At 49.1% G+C, this 23,360-nt stretch overlaps 1 protein-coding gene across 2 annotated transcripts in view; it reads left to right on the top strand.

Annotated features, from left to right (window-relative positions):
* LOC139669667 (contactin-4) overlaps positions 1–23,360 on the top strand; it is a 338,597-nt gene that overhangs the window by 303,484 nt on the left and 11,753 nt on the right. Inside the window, exons 14-17 of one of the 2 annotated variants that reach the window (XM_071550205.1) lie at positions 15,773–15,948; positions 17,277–17,394; positions 20,949–21,107; positions 21,824–21,973. In XM_071550205.1, coding sequence (XP_071406306.1) covers positions 15,773–15,948; positions 17,277–17,394; positions 20,949–21,107; positions 21,824–21,973 — 603 coding nt within the window. Of the gene's footprint in view, positions 1–15,772; positions 15,949–17,273; positions 17,395–20,948; positions 21,108–21,823; positions 21,974–23,360 lie in introns of both variants that reach the window. The other variant, XM_071550204.1, reaches the window with a different exon arrangement.

Genomic DNA, 23,360 nt, shown 5'->3' with positions numbered 1-23,360 from the left:
ATGTGACCAAATGCCTTATTTTAACTCAGTTTTGTGGTGTACAAATTAATCAGCTGATGTGGGGTTTGACCTTAAGATTTGCTTATAATATTCTTTTCTAACTCATCTTATGCCCTTGACTAAAACAACTGTGAAGGTCAAAAGATATTTTTTTCTAACCTCCCTGTGTTTTTCCATTAATATTTTAGGTTCTCCTTATTTTCCTTTAAATTTCTTTCTGAGGGAGAGATGCCTCCAGTGTCCCAGACAGTGTGGGAAGGGTGGGAGGAGGAAGGGGAATATTTTACACCAGAACCAAGGAGCTTAAAATAACTGTCTGGCAAACAACCAGAGAGGGATGAATAAAAATGCATATTATGCATGAGTAGACAGTTTAAAAAGTATCAAATTGTGATGGGTGCCCATAGGGCTGTGTATTAACATTCTGTTGCCAGGACTGGTGAGCCCCAGTGGTTTTCTGAGCCACTGCAATTGTGGTTTGGGTTTCTTCTCTTGACTGGTGTTAAATGAGAACCTCTTGGCCTCCCAGACCTGAAATCCTGGCAACTTCCTTGTACAGTTTGACCTTTAAATTAAAAAGCAGGATTGAGGTTGTAAGGATGGAGAAGAATCCCAGGCAGCGTTCAGAGCTCTGTGAAACAGGGTGTGTGTTTCCATGTGTTACATAAATATTAATTTTCCATCTTGTTTCTTCATTTTTTTTCCCTGTACTCGAGGCTAAATGTTCAATTCTTGCAACACACAAGAAGATTAGAGACTTCCCAAGTGCTGGGGGATTAAATGACAAAGAGTGTAAGGAGGCCCAGGCTGTGCAAGAGGAGTGTCTGTGTACCTGGTGCAGTGCAGGGGGGTGGCTGGCACAGAAAGCCATGCCAGGGCATTGCAATAAGAGCCCTGCATAGAGGAGGTGCCAGGAAAGGCTCCTGCTGTTAAAATCCCACCTGGAGCAAGAGCCACATGAAGTGCCTGTGGCAGCACTTGGGATGCCAAGGCATTGCAATAAGAGCCCTGCATAGAGGAGGTGCCAGGAAAGGCTCCTGCTGTTAAAATCCCACCTGGAACAAGAGTCACACGAAGTGCCTGTGGCAGCACTTGGGATGGAACAGCCACCCAACAAGCTGATGAGAGGAAGGCAGATGATGATGGTGAATCACCAGGGTGAGAAAGTGCTTGTCCTGCAGCCTTTTTGCCAGCAGACACATGAAATTCCTTGGTGTGTGGCCAGCTCTGGGGTTGGGGTGGCGGAGGTGAATGGTCGTGGTACCCACCATAGACACGTGTGCTGCTCCTCAAACATCTGCTCCCCTTTAGGCTGTGGGCTGTGCTGTAAATCCAGCCAGATGTCACATTATATACATTTATATACATTTCCATAGAAATCTATCTCTGAATGCTTGGTAGAGTCTGTTCTCTTTGGGAAGTGCAGCGATTCAGTCACATCGTTGCATCCCCAACAGGGGCAGGTTCTCATGACTTTATTTGCCTGTTTAATTATGAGGCAACTTTAACACTTTCCTGCTGCTGTTGGCTCTTCTCTTTTGGACTGTCACAGGAGGGCTCAAGGCAGTGAAAGCAGGAGAACTTTGCTGGCTGGAATCTGTCTCACTTTAGCAGAAAAATAATACAAAGATAATGTCAGGGGGTTATTTTTGCCTCACGCTTGAATAGACTGATAGTCTTGATTTTGTCCAGCACAGTGATTCAAATTATTGTCTATAAAACAGCATATTTTTCATCCCAAGCCTATTCCTCTGTGTGAACACTGAAGTGCTGCATTGCACTTAAAATTGATTAAATACTGTAAATTCTGGCCCATTGTTGAGGAACTTCACAGAGACTTCAAATGTTTCTGCCTTTAAACCTGCAATCCTTGCTGTGCTTGGGACAGAGAAATTACCCCCTGCAGGAGCAGGGTGGGATGGGGTGGGATGGGGTGGGATGGGGTGGGGTGGAGTGGGATGGGATGGGATGGAGTGGGGTGGGATGGCATGGGATGGGATGGGATGGGATGGGATGGGATGGGGTGGGATGGCATGGGATGGGATGGGGTGGGATGGGATGGGATGGGATGGAGTGGGATGGGATGGGGTGGGATGGGATGGGGTGGGATGGGGTGGGGTGGGATGGGATGGGATGGGGTGGGGTGGGGTGGGATGGGATGGGGTGGGGTGGGGTGGGATGGGGTGGGGTGGGATGGGATGGGATGGGATGGGGTGGGATGGGATGGGATGGGATGGGATGGGATGGGATGGGATGGGGTGGGATGGGATGGGATGGGATGGCGTGGGATGGGATGGGATGGGATGGGATGGGATGGGATGGGATGGGATGGAGTGGGGTGGGGTGGGATGGGGTGGGATGGGGTGTGGTGGAGTGGGATGGGATGGGATGGAGTGGGGTGGGATGGCATGGGATGGGATGGGATGGGATGGGATGGGATGGGATGGGATGGGATGGGATGGGCTTCCTGGCCCACCTTGCCACCTGTGGCTCTCTCTGTTTCAGCATCACTTGATCAGTATTGAGCTGCATTCTTTGGGAATTGGGTTGTGCTTCCTCGTGTCTGTGGGTTTTGGTTTGGGGTCTGGTTTAGATTTGGGGTTTTTTTAACCACTGAATGCCAATATCTCTCTGAATTATTCTACCAGCTGTTCTCAATTCTGTCATGACTTCTGAGTAACTGGGATATCAGTTCCTTGGGGTGGACTTTAACTTTTTTCCCAAGAGGAAGAGCAGCAATACATTAAGATGTTGGGGTTTTTAACATGAACCAGGGGGAAGTTGCAGCAGATCCCTAAATCCACTGACCTGCTGGAGCACTGTCCACATGACCAGAAGCCCTCTCCATACCTCCCTCCTTTTTCCCCCATCAGGGACACTGCTCCTGCCTGGCTGCCATGGAAAACTCTCCCAGAAAGCTTTTGCAGGCATTTCCCAGACCTGTTGGGGGTTTGGGATGGTCATTTTGAAGCATGAATAGCCCCTCTGAGCTCTGCCTTGTTCCACTCTGTTTAAGGTCATGCAAAGCCTTTCAGTTTTCTTTCCTCGTGGTTCAACTCAATCTAATTTAAATTCATGGTGGTGAAGCCTCAGCCCTTAAGAAAGGACCTGGGTAAGTGACACCTGATGCTGAAAGCATAAAATATAATTTAAAAAAGAGAGGCAGAGTTTAAAGTAATAATCCCAGAGCAGCACTTTAGGGCTGTCCATATTTTCTGGGCTTTTTGTAATTATCTGGGCAGCACATGAGGTGTGTGTTCAGCTGCTGTCAAAGCCAAGAGTTTCTACACCTGAGAAAGGCTCAGAACTCTGAAACCATCAAAAGAAGCTTCATTATTCTTAGATTTTGTTTTAGTATTTGCTAAAATACTGTGTAAAATAAATGTAGACCTGACCTGAATGAATATTCCTTATCAGGCCTAATACATTGTTTTAAAAAACTTCAGGGAGCAAAAAAGTCAATTTATGTTGTTCTCCAGAATCTCTGAATCAGGGGGTTGTTGGCAAAAAAAGGATCAGAGACCACCACAGAGTTATGTAGGCTCTGATTTATTCATGAGAACATGTTATGTAGTCTCATGTTTAGGAAATAAAACCTATTTCTAAGTCTGAAAAATCATTCTTGACTTTCACAAGCAGTAGCAAATGGTTAATTTTCACCATTGACAGGGAAAGCAATAATCTTTGGCCATGAAATTGCAAAGGAATTTATTCAGCTCTAATTGGAGTATTTCCACTGACACCAATTATTTCTAGGACACAATTAAGGCTCTTTTGGAAGGTTTAAGTAAAATTATGACCCAAAGCAGTGCATGAAAGGCACAATTATAAATGAGGGAGCTGTGAATCCACATCTCCTGCCTGCCCTCAGCTGAGGAACCCCCAGTGCTTCAGGCTGGGTCTCCTTAACAAAGCCTGGCTGGAAGAACTTGAAGTAGAAGCTGCTGATGGGGCTGAGGGATCCAGCAGATGCCTCTGAGTCCTTGCAGCCTTTCAGAGCTCTCCCTTCTTCATGTGGTGCTTCCTACCCAAGGTTTAATCAGGTATTTTATACTTTGAGGCAATTTCCATGTTCATCCCCAGCTGAAGCCAGCCAAGGTGTCTGGGTGGTGTCCACATCACCTTCTGCAGGGGTGAGGAGCTCAGCTTGGTGTTGCAGCTCTGGCAGGTGCTTCCCCTCCAGTTCTGTTACCCCTCAGGCTGGCAGAGCTTTGGTTTCCTCCCAGTTCCATTCAAATGAGAACCTGAGGTCACCAGGAGAGTCAGGTCAGCCCCAAAGCACCCCAGGGAAGAGGGAAAAGCTGTGCATCCTGCCAGCATTCCTGGTTTGCTGACACTTATTTGGAGTTAAAAGGTTGGAATTATTATGAGATTACAGAAGCAGCAAAAGGAGAAGAAGGTGCCTCATGTACCATCAAACCTTCCCCAGAGCGTTCCCTCCCCTGGGCTACTCAGAGGACCTTCTGCTTCTGATTCCCTGAGTGGGAACTTGGCAAACACAACTGACCTCTGGTGATGAGGGCCAGCACCCAGGGAAGGGCTGGTGCTGTGCCAGGGCAGGGACAGCACCCAGGGAAGGGCTGGAGCTGTGCCAGGGCAGGGACAGCACCCAGGGAAGGGCTGGAGCTGTGCCAGGGCAGGGACAGCACCCAGGGAAGGGCTGGAGCTGTGCCAGGGCAGGGACAGCACTCAGGGAATGGCTGGAGCTGTGCCAGGGCAGGGACAGCACCCAGGGAATGGCCAACTCCTGGCCCTGCATAGACACTCCAGCAACCCCACCCTCTGCCCCAGAGAATCATCCAAACCCTCCTGGAGCTCTGGCAGCCTTGGGGCTGTACCCACTGCCCTGGGGAGCCTGGTCAGTGCCCACCACCCTCTGGGGGAAGAGCCTTTCCCTGAGATCCAACCTGACCCTGCCCTGGCACAGCTCCAGCCATTCCCTGGGTGCTGTCCCTGCCCTGGCACAGCTCCAGCCATTCCCAGGGTGCTGTCCCTGCCCTGGCACAGCTCCAGCCATTCCCTGGGTGCTGTCCCTGCCCTGGCACAGCTCCAGCCCTTCCCAGGGTGCTGTCCCTGCCCTGGCACAGCTCCAGCCATTCCCTGGGTGCTGTCCCTGCCCTGGCACAGCTCCAGCCCTTCCCTGGGTGCTGTCCCTGCCCTGGCACAGCTCCAGCCATTCCCTGGGTGCTGTCCCTGCCCTGGCACAGCTCCAGCCATTCCCTGGGTGCTGTCCCTGCCCTGGCACAGCTCCAGCCATTCCCTGGGTGCTGTCCCTGCCCTGGCACAGCTCCAGCCCTTTCCTGGGGGCTGTCCCTGCCCTGGCACAGCTCCAGCCATTCCCTGGGTGCTGTCCCTGCCCTGGCACAGCTCCAGCCCTTCCCTGGGTGCTCTCCCTGGTTCCCACAGAGCAGAGCTCAGTGTCTGTTCCTCCTCTGCCCCTCCTGAGGATGTTGGACCTGCACTGAGGTCTCCTCTCAGTCTCCTCCAGCTGAACACACCAAGTGCCCTCAGTGCCCTCACATGCTGCCCCTCCAGACCTTCATCCTCATTGCCCTCCTGGCCCAGCCCTTGAGGAAGAGGATGGTGAGAGTCAGAGGGACCAGCCCATGGTCTCTCTGGGGATGTGCCATGACCTGATTTTGGGGTCAGAGCCTTGAAAGGCTCCACTCCCTTGGACTCTGAGTGAGAGCAGAGCAGGAGCTGCTTCTTCCTCACTGGGCAGGGGGAAGAGTCAGATCAGCTGCTAAAGACTCACCCAGTACATGGCAGAGAGTCTTGTAAATGGAATAAAACCCCAATAATAAAATCAAACAGCAATGCTTTGCTCTTAGGGCTGAATGGAGCCAGTCAGGGTTTGGTTTGTTCCTTGTAAACACTTACTGATCATAACAAATAAAACTTGTAAACATAAGACGAGCGTTCAGCTTCATTAAATTTGCAGCAGACAATTAATTTCTTTCCAGGCAATTCAGAGGTTCTTCTGTAGTGCTGATTTAGTTTAATTGAACCTATTACCACAAGCAGACAATAAGAAATATATTGAAGATATCCATCTGGCTGGCACTGCAAGCCCTGTGCCTTCCCTTCCCTCAGCCTGTCACAGCCCTTACTAATTGCCTCATTTGGGCTCTTTTACAATCAGTGTGATTTAGCCATTAACATGATAAAAGTCAGCTTGGTGAAGAGCTTGATATTAAAAAGCACAAATCTCCTGCCTTGCTCTCTTGCCAATTTTGGACTAATCTGTAGCATTATTAGAGTGATATTTTTAAAGGCAGAAATACAAATATATTGACTCCTACAGAGCAGCTTCTCCAGGTACTTTGTCTGGTTCTGATGCCACTTGGAGCAAAAGGTTTGCTCTGGATCATGGAAAATGCAGCAAATTCCTGCCCCCACTTCCCTCTCACCACCTCCTCCTTCCTCCTCCTCCAACCCCCAACCAACCTTCAGACACAGAAGGGTCTTAAAACTCATAATTGCACAGCTAAATAATGAAGTCAACAGTAGAGCAAGCAGGTGATGCTTAGAAATGTGTCTTATTCTGTACATAAGGTGGAAAAATCTATTTTCTTTTTTAGATAAATTCGAATCTTTTATCTGTATAACCTGTAGAAGGAGGGAGGGGAAATCATATTTTTTATTCTGTAATTTTATCTTAAACTCTCAATGTATTGCAGGGTGAGCATTATTATTATTGTTGTTGTTATTATTATTATTGTTGTTGTTATTATTGTTGTTGTTGTGTTATTATTTTGTTTTTATTGTTGTTATTATTATTGTTATTGTTGTTGTGTTATTATTTTGTTGTTATTATTGTTATTATTATTATTGTTATTGTTGTTGTGTTATTATTTTGTTATTATTATTGTTATTATTATTGTTATTATTGTTGTTATTATTATTGTTATTATTTTCATATTATTATTATTATTATTATTATTATTATTATTATTATTATTATTATTATTATTATTACTACAATCTCCTCTGCCATTAAAACGAAGGGTTGGAATAATTCCTTTAAAACCTCAGTGCTTTTGGTTTAGGAATTTTCTTGACCTCTACCAAAAAGCTGAAAAGGTGCAGGAATTCTCCCTCCTCAAGGAAAGCTTGGGCTGTTCAGCTCGTGGTTGAAGATCAGATCCATCCACCAGCTGAAAGAGGAGACACCTACAGGTGAACCCCAGTCTCTTAATGAGGCAAAGGCAGGTTAATTAACACTTTTCATCAACTTGCTCTGATTTATTTTCGCATGATCCATTTCAGAAAGGTTAAAATATTTCCCAGGTTTTGAATAGAAATGAAACCCCACCACAGGTGGAACTGAGCCATGGAGTTAAATCCAAGTGATCAGGGAATGTTTGTGGTTGGGATTGTACAGAACGTGTGAGTGACACCCTGTGCAGGGCCAGGAGCTGCTCTCAGGCCTTGGGGGGCCATGGAATCACAGAATCATAGAATGGATTGGGTTGGAAAGAACCTCCAAGATCATCGAGTCCAACCCTTGGTCCAACTCCAGTCCCTTTACCAGATCATGGCACTCAGTGCCACGGCCAAGCTCAGCTGAAAAACCTCCAGGGATGGGGAATCCACCCCCTCTCTGGGCAGCCCATTCCAATCCCTGAGCACTCTCTCTGCAAAGAATTTTTTTCTGATCTCCAACTTCAATTTCCCCTGGCAGAGCTTGAGCCCATCGTGCCCCCTTGTCCTATTGCTGAGTGCCTGGGAGAAGAGACCAACCCCCACCTGGCCAGAACTTCCCTTCAGGCAGTTCCAGACAGTGCTGAGGTCACCTCTGAGCCTCCTCTTCTCCAGGCTGAACACCCCCAGCTCCCTCAGCCTCTCCCCACAGCACTTGTGCTCCAGTCCCTTCTCCAGCCTTGTTGCTCTTCTCTGGACCCGCTCCAGCACCTCAGCCCTCCAGCTCAGCATGTTCTCCTTCTGTGCCCTCTCCATGCCCAGCTCTGGCAGCTGCTGCTGCTGCTGCTTCCACACAACCTCCTGCTCAAGGAGAGATGGAGCCACCAGGGCTCCGAAATCAGGGGTCACATCCCAGTTCCTGCAGCTTCGTGTGGCTCAGGAGGCACAAATTGCAGCTCTCCTGGAGCTTTCAGTTTCATGGAACTCTTTTGGTTCCCCGAGAATGAAACATGATAATTGCACTTAACATTTGAAGTTGTGCTTAACATTTGAAGTTGTGCTTCATGTTAGATGGGGTGTAATCCCATGTCTCCTCTTCCCTGAAGAAGATCCTGCTCTGTAAGTCTCCTGACATTGTGAGTCAAGTCAACTGACACTGTGAGTTTGATTTTTATCCTCACAGCTTGTCCCTTTTAAAGAATGCACTGGGGGGAACTTCCAGACATGAGTTTCATGGGAATTCCACAGATATTGGGGAAATTAGGGCCATACTCTGAGAGAAAACAATCCAAGGTCACTGTTGCTTTTGGTGCTGCTGTGGGAGGTGGGAGAAGGTCTGCCCAGAGCCACTTCATCACATCAGAGTCATTAGGTCTGGCTGGGACAGGGATAGGGAGTGGGGTAAGGTTGATCTAAAGATGAAGGGAGTGGGGTAAGGATGATGTAAAGATGACAGATCTCTGTTTCAGGTGGAGGTGGAGGAAGCAGCGTGGGAGAACAGAGGGGGAAGGTGACCTTTCCCTCCTGGAGAGCAGTGACTGGGAGCAGAGTGGCCCCAGGGCTGTGTGGGGGACATCAAAGCCACACCAGGGAAGGGCTTGGAGAGCACAGTTTGTGTCGTGGGAGGAGGAGTGTGAGAGGGGTGAAAACAGGAATCTGGGACAGCACCTGGGGATGTCCCAGGCCTTTGGTGGATTTTCTCAGAGGCAGTTTGGGAGCAGCTTAGCAGAGTGAAACATCTGAGAGGATCTGAGCTGTGGTGGTGGCCTTTGCTCTCTGAGCCTGGCTGGGAGACTCAGAGGAGAACAGTGGCCTGGTGGCACATGGATACAGCCCAGGGATGGATTTGGACACACCAGGAGTATCTACAGCAATGCTGAGGTGCTGTTGCAATATTAGAGACTCCTGCAATCTGATTTTCCCTTCTTTTAATGCATCTTAAGCAAAGTTATGAGCAATCCCCTCAAAGATCATGTGGGGACTGGAGTCTCTTGTCTTTATCCCAAAATCCTGATGGCAGAGAGAACACAACTGGAGCAGGTTCAGTCCTGGGTGTATCACTGAGCTCAGCCAGTCACTTGGGAACACAACAAGAGTACAAATGTTCCTGACCCCAAAACAGCTTGACTGTGAAATACAAGGAATTTTGCCACTGAATTGACTTGCCATGGCTTGGGTTGGTTTCCTCTGGCTTTGTCTACCACACACACACACTTGGAATATGATCTTACACACACACTTGGAATATGATCTTTGCTTTCATTGTGCTTGAGGTTTCCCAATGGCTTGTGCAGAACTTGTGATCCACTTTGCAGGGTTTAGTGCTGAGGTTTCTCCCAGCCTCGTTGTGACTATATCTGACTGTAGAGTTTCTTCAGTCAGCAGGGAAAACTTTAGTTCCTGTCATGGTTTAAGTGCATGGGATAAAGTCTCTGTAAAAATCTGTTAGTCCTGGTCATTAAAGTGTGTGGTGCAGTTGAGAGTGGACCATTCCCTGCAGCAGAAAACTGAGGGGAGTGTCTGGGGGGGATGTGGCAGAGCCTGAGGGAGCCCTGGCAGAGCTCTGTCTGTGCTCTGTGCCAGGCTCACCCATCCCTGCCCCCAGGCTGAGAGCAGAGGTGGAGCTGACCCTCTTCCTCTGCTTCTCTGGGGGTGTCTCTGCAGGTTGGACCTTGATGTTGAGCTTGAAATTATTTACTTAAGGAAAACTCGTGGCTGATTTGAGGTAAAGTGCCGTGGAACAGGGGAAATGTCAGGGATGTTTTTATGATCTCTGAGTTGAAGGTTTATTCAGTAGAGGAAGAGCTGGGGATTCTGAGCAAGTTCTAATGAGGGGATGGTCTTGCAGGTTGTGTTTTCATGTCAGCTGTGATGCTGCCTCCATCCTGCCCCTTCCATCACATCCTACCCAGGGCTCAGCCAGCAGGACAACAATCCCTTGGCAGGTTTTGCCTCCTCTGTGTGCCACTAATTAGTTGGAATGAGCCACTTCCTTGCAAGGGAGCACGGGGGCATCGAGAGACCATCTCACCTTCCCCAGGACACAAATTAGACCTTTGCAGCCCAGGAAGTTTTGTTTCAGTGTTTGTTTTGTTGGGGCTGGTCTGGCTGTCACTTGGTTTGTTCAGTAATAGGTGTTTGGGCATCAGACCCGCTCGTGGTAGTGTGGGAGCCTCGCTGGGGATTCAAGGAAAAGTTAAATAAAAATATCTGCTGTGCACAGTGGTGGAGAAAGACAAAACAGTTTATAATGAAGGTCTGATCCATTTTATACGCTGGGCAAATAAGGCAGCAGAGACTTTTAATGACTTGCTCAAGGTCAGACAGAAAGTGAGGAGGAGAATTTGTTTTATTCCTAATTATTCCAAGTCTGTGCCTATGCTGGAGCAACCTTCCTCTTTGCTTTGCTCTCTTCCTCCTCTTTTGCTTATCTAATTATCTTTTCACGGGAATTCTGTTAAGCTTTTAATCACATTTGGTTGTGATTCAAAGCCTAAATGTTCAAACTGGTGTTTGAGGGGCTGGCTCAGCCCCAGCTGTGCTCCCCTCCTGGAGTCATGGGCAGCCTGGACACAATTCCTCTGGGAATCCTGATTAAAAAGGCTGGAATTCCACCCCTTGCTCTTGCTTTCCATGGCTCCCTGTTGCCTGACCAGTTCTTTGGACACTTGTGAAATCCTGAGCTTTGCAGCTGGATTTGGTTTTTGTGCTCTTGTGTTTCCTTATTTTGTCTTAAACTTTCAGGTGCTTTTTGATAACATACATTTTCCACAAGTTGGAAAGTAATAGTAAAAAAAAAAAAAATAGTTAAAAAATGGTGCCAACTTTCCCCGTTTGCAGAGGCCTCAGGAGGTTCCCCTCCAGTTCCCCTCCCACACACAGGTGGCCCAAGGGAAGGTGAGTGTGGCTTGTGCTGCTCCATAAATCCCCTGTGCCCCAAGCCTGCCCTGTGCCAGGGCACTGATGCCATCCCTGTGGTGCCAAGGAGGGGTGAGCTATGGATCATTCCCTGGGAAGCTGGAAAATTCCAGCCAGGAATTTCCAGGCTGTTCCCTGAGTTTGGCAGCTCAAGGGGCATCTGGTCCTGATGACTCCTAATTTGGAATTTCTTCTGCATGTCAGCTAATCCCAACATCTTGGCCCTGAGGAGGAGGGTGTGGATAAACAGACATAGAATTCATGTAGGAAAGACCTAAAAATGCAGATTTGTGCCTTTAAAATGCTGTCTGTGCCTGTCACTCCATAACTTTGCACTTGGAGTGCCTGAGATCAGATTGTTGCTGCTCTCTGAAAAATCATTGGATTTCTGGTCGTTGCAATTCAAACCATGAAAAAGCACCACAAAGGAACCACCTGAGCAGGCTGAGCTGTGCCAAGGGGCAGGATGTTGTTGGGCACCATGGCCAGGGGCTGCACAGCATGGCATTGGCACAATGACCCGTGGTTTGTGGGACGAGGAGAGCAGTGATTGATCCCAGAGTGGCTTGAAATTTATCCCAGGTTAGACAGGATTTCTCCTGTGTCTGATTAACCTTCTCTGTGAGATGGGCATCATTTCTGTGCTGACACTGGATTATTCCATGCTTGGAAAGAGCTGGCTGCAATCAGTAGCCCACGAGAGGTGACACCCTGAGCTCTCTGGGTTGGGTGTCCCAGAGGTGACACCCTGAGCTCTCTGGGTTGGGTGTCCCAGAGGTGACACCCTGGGCTCTCTGGGTTGGGTGTCCCAGAGGTGACACCCTGAGCTCTCTGGGTTGGGTGTCCCAGGGGTGACACCCTGAGCTCTCTGGGTTGGGTGTCCCAGCGGTGACACCCTGAGCTCTCTGGGTCAGGTGTAAAACATGTCCCAGAGGTGACACCCTGAGCTCTCTGGGTTGGGTGTCCCAGCGGTGACACCCTGAGCTCTCTGGGTTGGGTGTCCCAGGGGTGACACCCTGAGCTCTCTGGGTCAGGTGTAAAACATGTCCCAGAGGTGACACCCTGAGCTCTCTGGGTCAGGTGTAAAACATGTCCCAGAGGTGACACCCTGAGCTCTCTGGGTTGGGTGTAAAACATGTCCCAGAGGTGACACCCTGGGCTCTCTGGGTTGGGTGTAAAACGTGTCCCAGAGGTGACACCCTGAGCTCTCTGGGTTGGGTGTCCCAGGGGTGACACCCTGAGCTCTCTGGGTTGGGTGTCCCAGCAGTGACACCCTGAGCTCTCTGGGTTGGGTGTCCCAGAGGTGACACCCTGAGCTCTCTGGGTTGGGTGTCCCAGAGGTGACACCCTGAGCTCTCTGGGTTGGGTGTCCCAGAGGTGACACCCTGAGCTCTCTGGGTTGGGTGTCCCAGAGGTGACACCCTGAGCTCTCTGGGTTGGGTGTAAAACGTGTCCCAGAGGTGACACCCTGAGCTCTCTGGGTTGGGTGTCCCAGAGGTGACACCCTGAGCTCTCTGGGTTGGGTGTCCCAGGGGTGACACCCTGAGCTCTCTGGGTTGGGTGTCCCAGAGGTGACACCCTGAGCTCTCTGGGTTGGGTGTCCCAGGGGTGACACCCTGAGCTCTCTGGGTCAGGTGTAAAACATGTCCCAGGGGTGACACCCTGAGCTCTGGGTCGGGTGTAAAACATGTCCCAGAGGTGACACCCTGAGCTCTCTGGGTTGGGTGTAAAACATGTCCCAGAGGTGACACCCTGAGCTCTCTGGGTCGGGTGTCCCAGAGGTGACACCCTGAGCATTCTGGGTTGGGTGTCCCAGAGGTGACACCCTGAGCTCTCTGGGTTGGGTGTCCCAGGGGTGACACCCTGAGCTCTCTGGGTTGGGTGTCCCAGCGGTGACACCCTGAGCTCTCTGGGTCAGGTGTAAAACATGTCCCAGAGGTGACACCCTGAGCTCTCTGGGTTGGGTGTCCCAGCGGTGACACCCTGAGCTCTCTGGATCAGGTGTAAAACATGTCCCAGGGGTGACACCCTGAGCTCTCTGGGTTGGGTGTCCCAGCGGTGACACCCTGAGCTCTCTGGATCAGGTGTAAAACATGTCCCAGAGGTGACACCCTGAGCTCTCTGGGTTGGGTGTCCCAGGGGTAACACCCTGAGCTCTCTGGGTTGGATGTCCCAGGGGTGACACCCTGAGCTCTCTGGGTCGGGTGTAAAACATGTCCCAGAGGTGACACCCTGAGCTCTCTGGGTTGGATGTCCCAGGGGTGACACCCTGAGCTCTCTGGGTCGGGTGTAAAACATGTCCCAGGTGCCTGAACTGTTTGTCCAATACAGAGATTTCATTCCAGGCCCCCCTGAAGTGGCTTTGAGTTCAGTCTGAGATGCAGAGAGCTGGAGGAGGCATGTTTGGGGCTCGTGGGGTAATCAGGCACTGCTGGAAGGAGCAAGTAGAAATTTCTCTGAGTGACAGATTGGATTGTCATTTCCAGACCCCATTACATGTGATTTTCTTGGTGCCAATTGTCTGGAGAGAGCTTGATTGGCTCAGATTGCCTTGCACTGGGGGAAATGGGGGTTCAAATGGGCTGTTGTGCCCTCTCCTCGGATCAGTCACACTCTCTGCAGCTCAGTGGAGTGGATATATTTTCATATATTTTGTCTTTGATTTTGCTCTAATGGCACAGCTCTCCCCAGTATCTTTCCATGCTTTTCCATTCTTAATGTGTTTCCAGCTTTAAATTAACCTTCATTCATTATTCAGCCACGCAGAGAATGCAGATTGCAGGAATGCAATGCCCTGATTGACTGCCTGCTCCCTGTCTGGGCAGAGGGAGCCATTCATTCCTGGAGGGAGACTCTGACACCAAGTTGAGACAGTTTTCAGTCTGTGGGAAGCATCTTTTTTTTTTTTTTTGCAGTATCATTATAAGAAATAAGTTAATAACTTGCACCTTGACTGCAGTTGAGCTCTGAGTGAAGCTGAGCAGGGAACAGCAGCAGCTGGATGGGCAGGTCTTGGGTGCCATCCCAAAAACATCCCAACTCTCCTCTTAAAACAGCCTTTCCCACCCTGAGGGAAAGCAGAGGCTTCCTCAGAGCAAGAGGCTCAGGCACCCAACCAAAAATAACTGTACTGGTTCTGATACAGCAAGATCGAAGCCAAGGGAAGGGCAAGATAAAGATCCTCCATCAGGAAAGCAATTCTGGCTTGTCCTAATGCCCAGCTCAGCTGGGATTTGCTGGATGGGAGTCTCTGCTCTCCAGGAAAGGGCACATTCCCAGCCCTCTTTTCCTTAATCCCTGTTAAATACCAGGCCATGTCTCTCTGCCCCTGGGGCTGCCGATTCAGTGCTGCCTGATCACTTGGAAAGGTCTCCCCACTAATCACACCCATTTCTAAAATCAGAGCTAAGTGACTTTAGTCCCCTTTTCTCAACTGAGAGTGTCCCCTTTCAATAGGATTCTATTTTATGAGGCTGAGCCACCAGGGCACAGCAGAGGGTCCTGTGAGTGCTGTGGAACTGCCTGGGAAGAGCTGCCTCATAAATCAGTTGTTTGTCTGGTCCATGTGAAATAGGTGATTATTTGGAAAATGAGAGAGATTGGCAAAAGAGCCATGAAAGCATCACAAAGCTGGGACTCCTCACAGCTCCTGTCTGGGATATTTTAAAGGCCAAATATTGTCAATATTTACCTTTTCACAGTTACTTTTCAATCAGTTGTGGCCATGCCCTATAAAATAATCTCTTGAGACAGCTGTGGTTTGTTGTGTGTTGTTATGAATTCTTTGGGTGTATTTTCCTCTTTTCTGCAGATCCCACAATCTCTCATAGTGCCCAGAGCTCCCAGAAGTCTCACTAGTCAAGTCCCAGATGCTCTTGACTTTATGCTCTTGGATAAATGTTCCTTTCCCAAACAGAAAAAAAAAATAAAAATTAGAGCACATTTGAGTATTTTCATGTGCTGGACTTTGATTCTTTGGTTGCTCATAGAAACCAGATGACTCTCCCTCCAAGATTGACTTTTATTATCTCCAGACATGATTTGCCTTGGAATCAATACAATCATGTAAAATGTCACTGCAAATAGAGGACATTGATCTGCAATGCATTTATTAACTCCCCCTGGTGAAAGGCAAAAGGAAAATGGTAAACATGCTGCTATTCCACACAAAAAAAAAAATAACAATAACCTCAGCCAATTCTTCCCCTTTGAGGTGTGAGCAGATATCACTCATGTTTTTATACCCCCTTCTTCATTCTAGTTTTGCAGATTTTGCACTGAGGGGTTTTATTTTAAGGCAGCTTTTAATGCAGGAACACCAGAACAGTTTTTGATAACCATGAACAATGTTAAGACTGGGAAACAACTCTCTGGAGGAAGAGGATTCCAAGGAGACTGTCTGATCTCCAAGGCTTTCTCAAAGACTTTAAACAAGCCTTTCAGATTTGCTGCACTCTTTTCCAGCCTTTTTTTTTCCCTCCTTTTACATCAGGATGGTGGCTGGAAGAGGCTTCTGGAGGGTTTATTAATAGAATTTCAATACAACAGCTGGAGAAAGGTATCAGAGGATAAAACCAAAGATGGGATAGCTCATTAAGGACCTTCCTGAGTGATCACTGCAGTGGTGGATTGCTTAGGATGTCTCTCAGCTCTCTGTGTTCCTCAGGACAAGCAGGTTGATGTTTTGGCCCCCTTTCCTTGTTGTTTGCAGATCCCACCCGGGTCATGGTGTCCCCTTTCAGCATGGACGTCACGGTTGGAGAGAGCATTGTCCTGCCTTGCCAGGTCTCCCACGATCACTCCCTGGACATCCTGTTCACCTGGTCCTTCAATGGGCACCTGATAGACTTTGAGAAGGATGGGGATCACTTTGAGAGGGTTGGAGGGGTAAGTATTAACTCCAAAGCAATCTCCTCACAGCAGGAAAAGTGGATAATGTAGCAAAGGGCTACTACAGAAGGACTGGACTTGACCAGGTTAGTGCTGGGGGGGTTTAACAGCCATGTGGATGTGGCACTTGGGGACATGGGTTAGGGGTGGCCTTGGCAGTGCTGGGTTGGTGGACTCAGTGACTTTGAAAGGCTTTTTCTCCTTAAATGATTCCATCATTCTGTGTTATCTCCTGTTTCATTGGCTGAGGAGAACATTGACAGTGTCAGTTCATGTGTTGGTGTGATCTTAGAGGGCTTTTCCCTCTGAATGATTCCATGATTCTGTTATCTCCTGTTTCATGGACTGAGAGGAACATTGACAGTGTCAGTTCATGTGTTGGTGTGATCTTAGAGGGCTTTTCCTCCTTGAATGATTCCATGATTCTGTGTTACCTCCTGTTTCATGGGCTGAGAGGAACATTGCCAGTGTCAGTTCATATTGTTGGTGTGATTTTAGAGGGCTTTTCCTCCCTGAATGATTCCATGATTCTGTGTTACCTCCTGTTCCATGGACTGAGAGGAACATTAACAGTGTCAGTTCATGTGTTGGTGTGATCTTAGAGGGCTTTTCCCCCCTGAATGATCCATCATTCTGTGTAACCTCCTATTTCATGGGCTGAGAGGAACATTGCCAGTGTCAGTTCATATTGTTGGTGTGGAGTGGTTATGATTTCCTCAATGACATGAATTAATCTCCTCAATCCAGTGGGGTGGATGGCAGAAGACCCAAACCACGTCTTCTCATTGCAAAAATCTGCCTCCTCCTTCAAGGGAGAAATCAGACACAGATTTTCTGTGTCTGAAACAGCAAAATAAACCATTGTAAATAAATAAATAAACCACAAACTCTAACCATTGTAGAACCCTGTGTTTGTAGAGAAGAGAGCAGTAAACCAGAGGGTGTCCTCCAAAGTGCCCAGGAAGGGTTTGATGCTGTTTATCTGTCTCTGTCTGTGTCCTCCTCTTGTGACCACATGCTTAGAATAACCATTTTCTCTCTGCACAAAATAACCTGACTACAACTAGTCTACAACTAGTCCCTAAGCTGAAGTGCTTGCCAGACCCAGCCCTGCTCCCCTGCCCCAGGAGGAGCTGGAATTTTGGGAACACTCCTGCTCCTTTCCAGGCAGACACACATCACTTTAATAGGCCAAGCTTGCATTACTAATGTTTCCATCAGCCAGAGCAAAGTAAATCCATTAGTCACAGCGTCCTTCATGTGCTAATGATGTTTAGCACTCATTAAAAAGTAATTGTGACCACTTTTGCCTCCTCTATCAGCAGGACTCAGCTGGTGACCTGATGATCAGAAGCATCCAGCTGAAGCACGCGGGCAAGTACGTCTGCATGGTGCAGACCAGCGTGGACAAGCTCTCTGCTGCTGCAGACCTCATTGTAAGAGGTATTTGCATCTTGTTCCTGTTGGTGCTGTAAAATTTCTTGGGCTTTTTCCCCCTGTCTTGTGCTGCTGGTGAGAGAAGAGCAACGAGGCTGGTGAAGGGACTGGATGTGGCTCTGAGTGTCCTCTTAAACACCTCCAGGGTCAGAGAATCCACCATGTCTTGATCCAACCCCACTGTGACAGAATATCCAGGGACAGAGAGTCCACCATGTCTTGATCCAACCCTACTGTGATCACCAGCCCAGGGCACGGAGTGCCCTGGGCTGGTGATCACAGTGGGGTTGGATCAAGGGTTGGACTTGATGATCTCAGAGGTCTCTTCCAACCCAAGTGAGAAGAGAAGAGCAACGAGGCTGGTGAAGGGCTGGTGATCACAGTGGGGTTGGATCAAGGGTTGGACTTGATGATCTCAGAGGTCTCTTCCAATCCAACTGAGAAGAGCAACGAGGCTGGAGAAGGGACTGGAGCACAAGTGCTGTGGGGAGAGGCTGAGGGAGCTGGGGGTGTTCAGCCTGGAGAAGAGGAGGCTCAGAGGTGACCTCAGCACTGTCTGGAACTGCCTGAAGGGAAGTTCTGGCCAGGTGGGGGTTGGTCTCTTCTCCCAGGCACTCAGCAATAGGACAAGGGGGCACGATGGGCTCAAGCTCTGCCAGGGGAAATTGAAGTTGGAGATCAGAAAAAAATTCTTTGCAGAGAGAGTGCTCAGGGATTGGAATGGGCTGCCCAGAGAGGGGGTGGATTCCCCATCCCTGGAGGTTTTTCAGCTGAGCTTGGCCGTGGCACTGAGTGCCATGATCTGGTAAAGGGACTGGAGTTGGACCAAGGGTTGGACTTGATGATCTCAGAGGTCTTTTCTAACCCAATCCATTCTATGATTCTGTAATTCCTGAGCTCAGAGACATCCCAGCATCTTCTACTTAAGGGAGAACATGCTGAGGTTCACAGCACCTTCTCAAACTGCAGGCAAAGTGCTGCAGACACACAAGTTCCTTCAGCAGGCACAGCCCACACCAATATCTGCTCCAGATTGGGGTCCTGAGCTCCAAAGCTGCCCCAGCTGAGCTCCCTCCTCTGAGGAGCAGCATTCAGGTTGGTCACTGCATTTCTGCCAAGCAACAGGATTCCTTTTCCAGGATAACCAGGATTTAGTCCCTTCCTTGGTGTTTAAAGACCTCCTCCTTGCTGTGCTATGCCTTGAGCAGAGCTGCCATGAGTTCCCAGAGCCTGGATCCTTAGGAGAAATGGGATGTGTATTTTCCTGCTCATTAACTCTGAGGGAAAGCAAACCTTGTTGCTGCTCTGTCCTTGGGTTCTCACAGACAGCAGGAAAATCATGGAATTGTTCAGGTTGGAAAAGCTCTCTCACATCATGAGTCCAACTGTTCCCCAGCACTGCCAAGGCCACCACTGACCCATGTCCCCCACACAGCTTTTAAATCCCTCCAGGAGTGGGGACTCCAATCTTATTACAATGCTTGGCCACCCTTTCCATGGAGGAATTTTCCTTAATATCCAACTGTGCATCTCCTGGCACAACCTGAGGCCGTTTGCTCTTGTCCTCTGGCACCTTCTCTGTGTAAGTTCTCAGGCACCTCAGTGAGAGGGGGAGAGATGGAAAAATGACAAAGACATCCTCTCTTGCACTGACTCTCATGTCTTTGGCTGCAGCAGGATTTCAGATGAAGTCTTATTTTTTGTTTGGCTCACCCATTTCAACACAGGCTGCTGCTGGGCACCTTGGTTGGGTAATTTCCTTGTGCTGCCTCTGTAAACAAGCAGGAGGAACATCAAATTCTCACAAGAAAACGGCCCTTGTTGATGATAAAATACTGATCTTTTCATTTCTTAAAAACATTGAAGGTGGTAAAACATGGAAGAGGCTGCCCAGAGAAGGCCAGGTTGGCTGGGGCTCGGAGCAGCCTGGGCTAGTGGGAGGGGCAGGGTGGCACTGAATGGGCTTTAAGGTCCCTTCCAACCCAAACCAGTCTGATTTTGTGATCAGTGGGAGGTCTTCATCCAGGCCAGTGATCCCACAGCTCACTGGGAGTGGTGCTGGGCAGAAACTGGGGACTATCCCTGGGCTGTGGGACAGGAGCAGCAGGTGAGTGGCTGGTGCATCAATAGAACCTTCAGAATAACTCTGAGGGGGTTTTAAAACATTGGAATTGTGTCAAAGTAAGAAAAGAAAAACCTCAATGCTAGAATAAAAATCAATTATCTGTGTCAGGGAATGTGAAACAATGATACAGAAACCACAGTTATTCCCAGACATGAAATGAAGGCAGTTTGTTTCAACTTCTGCCAATCAGCAGGAGCAATTTGTGAAGGACACAGTGAAATTCCATCCTCTGGTGTAGCAGCAGAAGAGCCAACTGCTCTCTGAGCTTGTCTGATGTGGCTGCTCCCCCCCAGCAAGAACAATTTAAAGTTTTAATTTCTCAGAAATTAAATCTGGCTAGACCTGCTGAACTTTCATTTTAAAGACAGGATATTGGAAGGTTTGAGGGTATTTTGGATATTTAAACATGTGCAGCTCTCTGGATATTATATGAGAATAATTTTAGTCCACAGAGTGAGTTGCAAGAGGAGAGTTTGCTAAAGGGTACCTTGGTCCAGTACCTAAAGGGGCTCCAAGGGAGCTGAGAGGAACTTTGGACAAGGGGCTGGAGGGACAGGACAAGGGGGAATGGCTGCAAACTGACAGAGAAAGGGGTTATATGGGATATTAGGAAGGAATTCCTGGCTGGGAGGGTGGGCAGGCCCTGGCACAGGTGCCCAGAGAAGCTGTGGCTGCCCCAGCCCTGGGAGTGTCCCAGGCCAGGTTGGACAGGGCTTGGAGCAGCCTGGGCTGGTGGGAGGTGTCCCTGCCCATGGCAGGGGTGGGATGGGATGGCCTTTAAGCTTCCTTCCAACCCAAACCATTCTGGGATTCTCTGGGATGGGAAGAGCTACCACTCCCAGAAGCAATGGCCATGTGATAGAGGAGAGAGGTCTCTCCCTGACTGGTATGTCCTCCTGGCTTTACTGGTTAAAAAGACCCCAGCAGTGAAGAACATACTGGTCTGTCCTTAGACATGGTGCTGGTGCATCTCCCTGGACAGGGTGCTGGTGCATCTCCTTAGACATGGTGCTGGTGTATCTCCTTAGACATGGTGCTGGTGCATCTCCCTGGACATGGTGCTGGTGCATCTCCCTGGACATGGTGCTGGTGCATCTCTCTGGAGATGGTGCTGGTGCATCTCCCTGGACATGGTGCTGGTGCATCTCTCTGGAGATGGTGCTGGTGCATCTCCCTGGACATGGTGCTGGTGCATCTCCTTAGACAGGGTGCTGGTGCATCTCCCTGGAGATGGTGCTGGTTTATCTCCCTGGGTATGGTGCTGGTTTATCTCCCTGGGCATGGTCCTGGTGCATCTCCCCAGTGCCTCCCAGTCTCATCCAGGCAACAAGAGCTGAGACTGCACCACCTCCTCTGCAGGGCCACTGTTCCTCTGTCCTGAGAGCAGAAAGGTGTCCATTTGATCCACCTGACCCCCCTGTCCTGCATCCCCCAGGTCCCCCCGGGCCCCCCGAAGCCGTGACCATCGACGAGGTGACGGACACGACGGCGCAGCTGTCCTGGAGACCAGGAGCAGACAACCACAGCCCCATCACCATGTACGTGGTGCAAGCCAGGACACCCTTCTCGGTGGGCTGGCAGGCAGTGGGCACAGGTGAGTCCATCCCCTGGCCCCACAGAGCTCCACCTCTGCAGATCCCATCCCTGGGGGCCCACACGTGCTCCTGGCCCAGCCCTGAGGTGGAAGCAGCTCCCTGGCTCTCATTAACCACCTCCAGGTCTGGCAAGCCCAGGATTTAAGGTGCAGCAAGTGCTGTTCCTCATCCATTTTTCTCATGAATGTTTAAGGGAAAACAGAATGAATTCCTAGCTCGTGTTGCCACACTGGAGATATACAACAGCAATTGTGGTCTGTAAAGACATCCCTCAGGGACAGAGTGTGTCATCTGGCCTACCTTAAAGTGGAATTATTTCCCTGATAGAGGGAAAACTCCCTTGGTGTAATTGCTCATTCCGTCAGAGGTTAATTCTGTTCCAGGAACCATTAAATGGAGGGAACAGTGTGGTTTAAAAAGAGAAAATAAAACCACTTTAAACCTGTTGTCTTGACACTTTGTTTTCGAACAGTGGCCATTTAGGAGAGAGTCTTTAAGAGCAGGAATTTCTGGGCTAAGGGCACAAGGTTTTAATGCTGCCCCTTGGACTTCTTCACAGTTACAAAGATGACAAAAGGTCTATCAGTCCTTGCTCCCCCCACATTTCCATTAAACCCTCACTTTGAAGGAAACCCCAGATCCCTATGCCTTTTTCTGAGGGTTTTGACTCTTTGAGTGGGTTTGCTTGCACTGCTGAGCCCTGGCTGTCCCCCAGTGCCCGAGGTGATCGACGGCAGGACGTTCACAGCGACCGTGGTGGGGCTTAACCCGTGGGTGGAGTACGAGTTCCGCGTGGTGGCCGCCAACCTGATCGGCATCGGGGAGCCCAGCAGCCCCTCCGAGAAGAGGAGGACTGAGGAAGCCCGTGAGTAGTGGGGGGAAAAGACCTCAATCCTGTGGAATCCCAGACTACTCTGAGTTGGAAGGGACCCACAAGGATCATTGAGTCCAACTCTTGAGTCAATGGCCCACACAGGGGATTGAACCCATGACCTTGGTATTGTCACAACCAAGTTTTAACCAACTGAGCTAATCTCAGGGTCAATGAATGCTCAGCAGTGCTTAAGCTCTGCCAGGGGAAATTGAAGTTGGAGAGCAGAAAAACATTCTTTACAGAGAGAGTGCTCAGGGATTGGAATGGGCTGCCCAGAGAGGGGGTGGATTCACCATCTGTCTTGGTTTGAGATAAGCAACTGCCAACCCCCCCAAGCACAGAGAGAAAAGCCTCCCTCCTAACACCAGGGAAAGGGAGGAAAAGAGAGGGGAAAGAAAAAAACACTTCAAACCCCATTTATACTAAAACTACATATATTTTTACAGAAAGAAAGAGACAATTAGAAGAGAGTACAAATAGACACTCACACAAGTCTGCAACAACAAGTTCCCCACCTCAACTTCATAACGAACACACAAATTCTACTGTCCTAACTACACATTAATTAAGAAAAGACTTATTCCCCAGGGAGACAAACCCAAGCAGAGAGACCCAGAACAACACAGTTTACTTTCCTGAGATACCCTGTGAGCCAGTGGTGGGCCTGGTCCTCTCCATCCCCCCTGGGACAGCATCGTGTGTCCTCCCAAGAGGAGGCTGAGAAGAGACTGCCTTAACCACTCCCACACTGGTTCCTACTTCCCTGGAGATGATGTCATAATGTGGGATGGAATACAAAATTACTGGCTAGGAGAGGTCAGCTGTCAGCTCAGCCCAGCTCAAGTCAGCTGACAGCTTCAGCCTAGTCCAGACTTCAGAGCCCAAATCTAGGCCCACCTGGGTGAACCCATAACACCATCCCTGGAGGTTTTTAACCTGAGCTTGGCCGTGGCACTGAGTGCCATGATCTGGTAAAGGGACTGGAGTTGGACCAAGGGTTGGACTTGATGATCTTGGAGGTCTTTTCCAACCCAATCCATTCTATGATTCTATGATTCTAAACCCTTGGCAGGTGGCTCCTCTTTTCTGTTTTAGCCCACAGTGGAACCAAGTATGAAATAGGAAAATAAATAAAAGCCCTTCTTTATGGAAGATAAATGTTTAAACTAAACAATTAGAGACTGAATGCTCCAGCTAATTGACATACTTTTAATATACTATTATTGACATACTTTTAATGTGCTGTTTGCTGTGGCAAATGAGTCATTTTAATGGCATTCCTGGTACCAGCAGGGAAGGGCCAGCAGATTCCTGTGGCTGCACAGGTCTGCTCCATCATAATGTGTTTTTTTGGGTTTCAAAGTTGCCACATTTATCT

This window comes from Pithys albifrons, chromosome 3, assembly GCF_047495875.1.
Source record: "Pithys albifrons albifrons isolate INPA30051 chromosome 3, PitAlb_v1, whole genome shotgun sequence".
Classification (NCBI taxonomy): Eukaryota; Metazoa; Chordata; class Aves; order Passeriformes; family Thamnophilidae; genus Pithys; species Pithys albifrons.
Note: the sequence above shows the minus strand (reverse complement) of the source record. Positions and strands in the feature narration are given on the sequence as shown.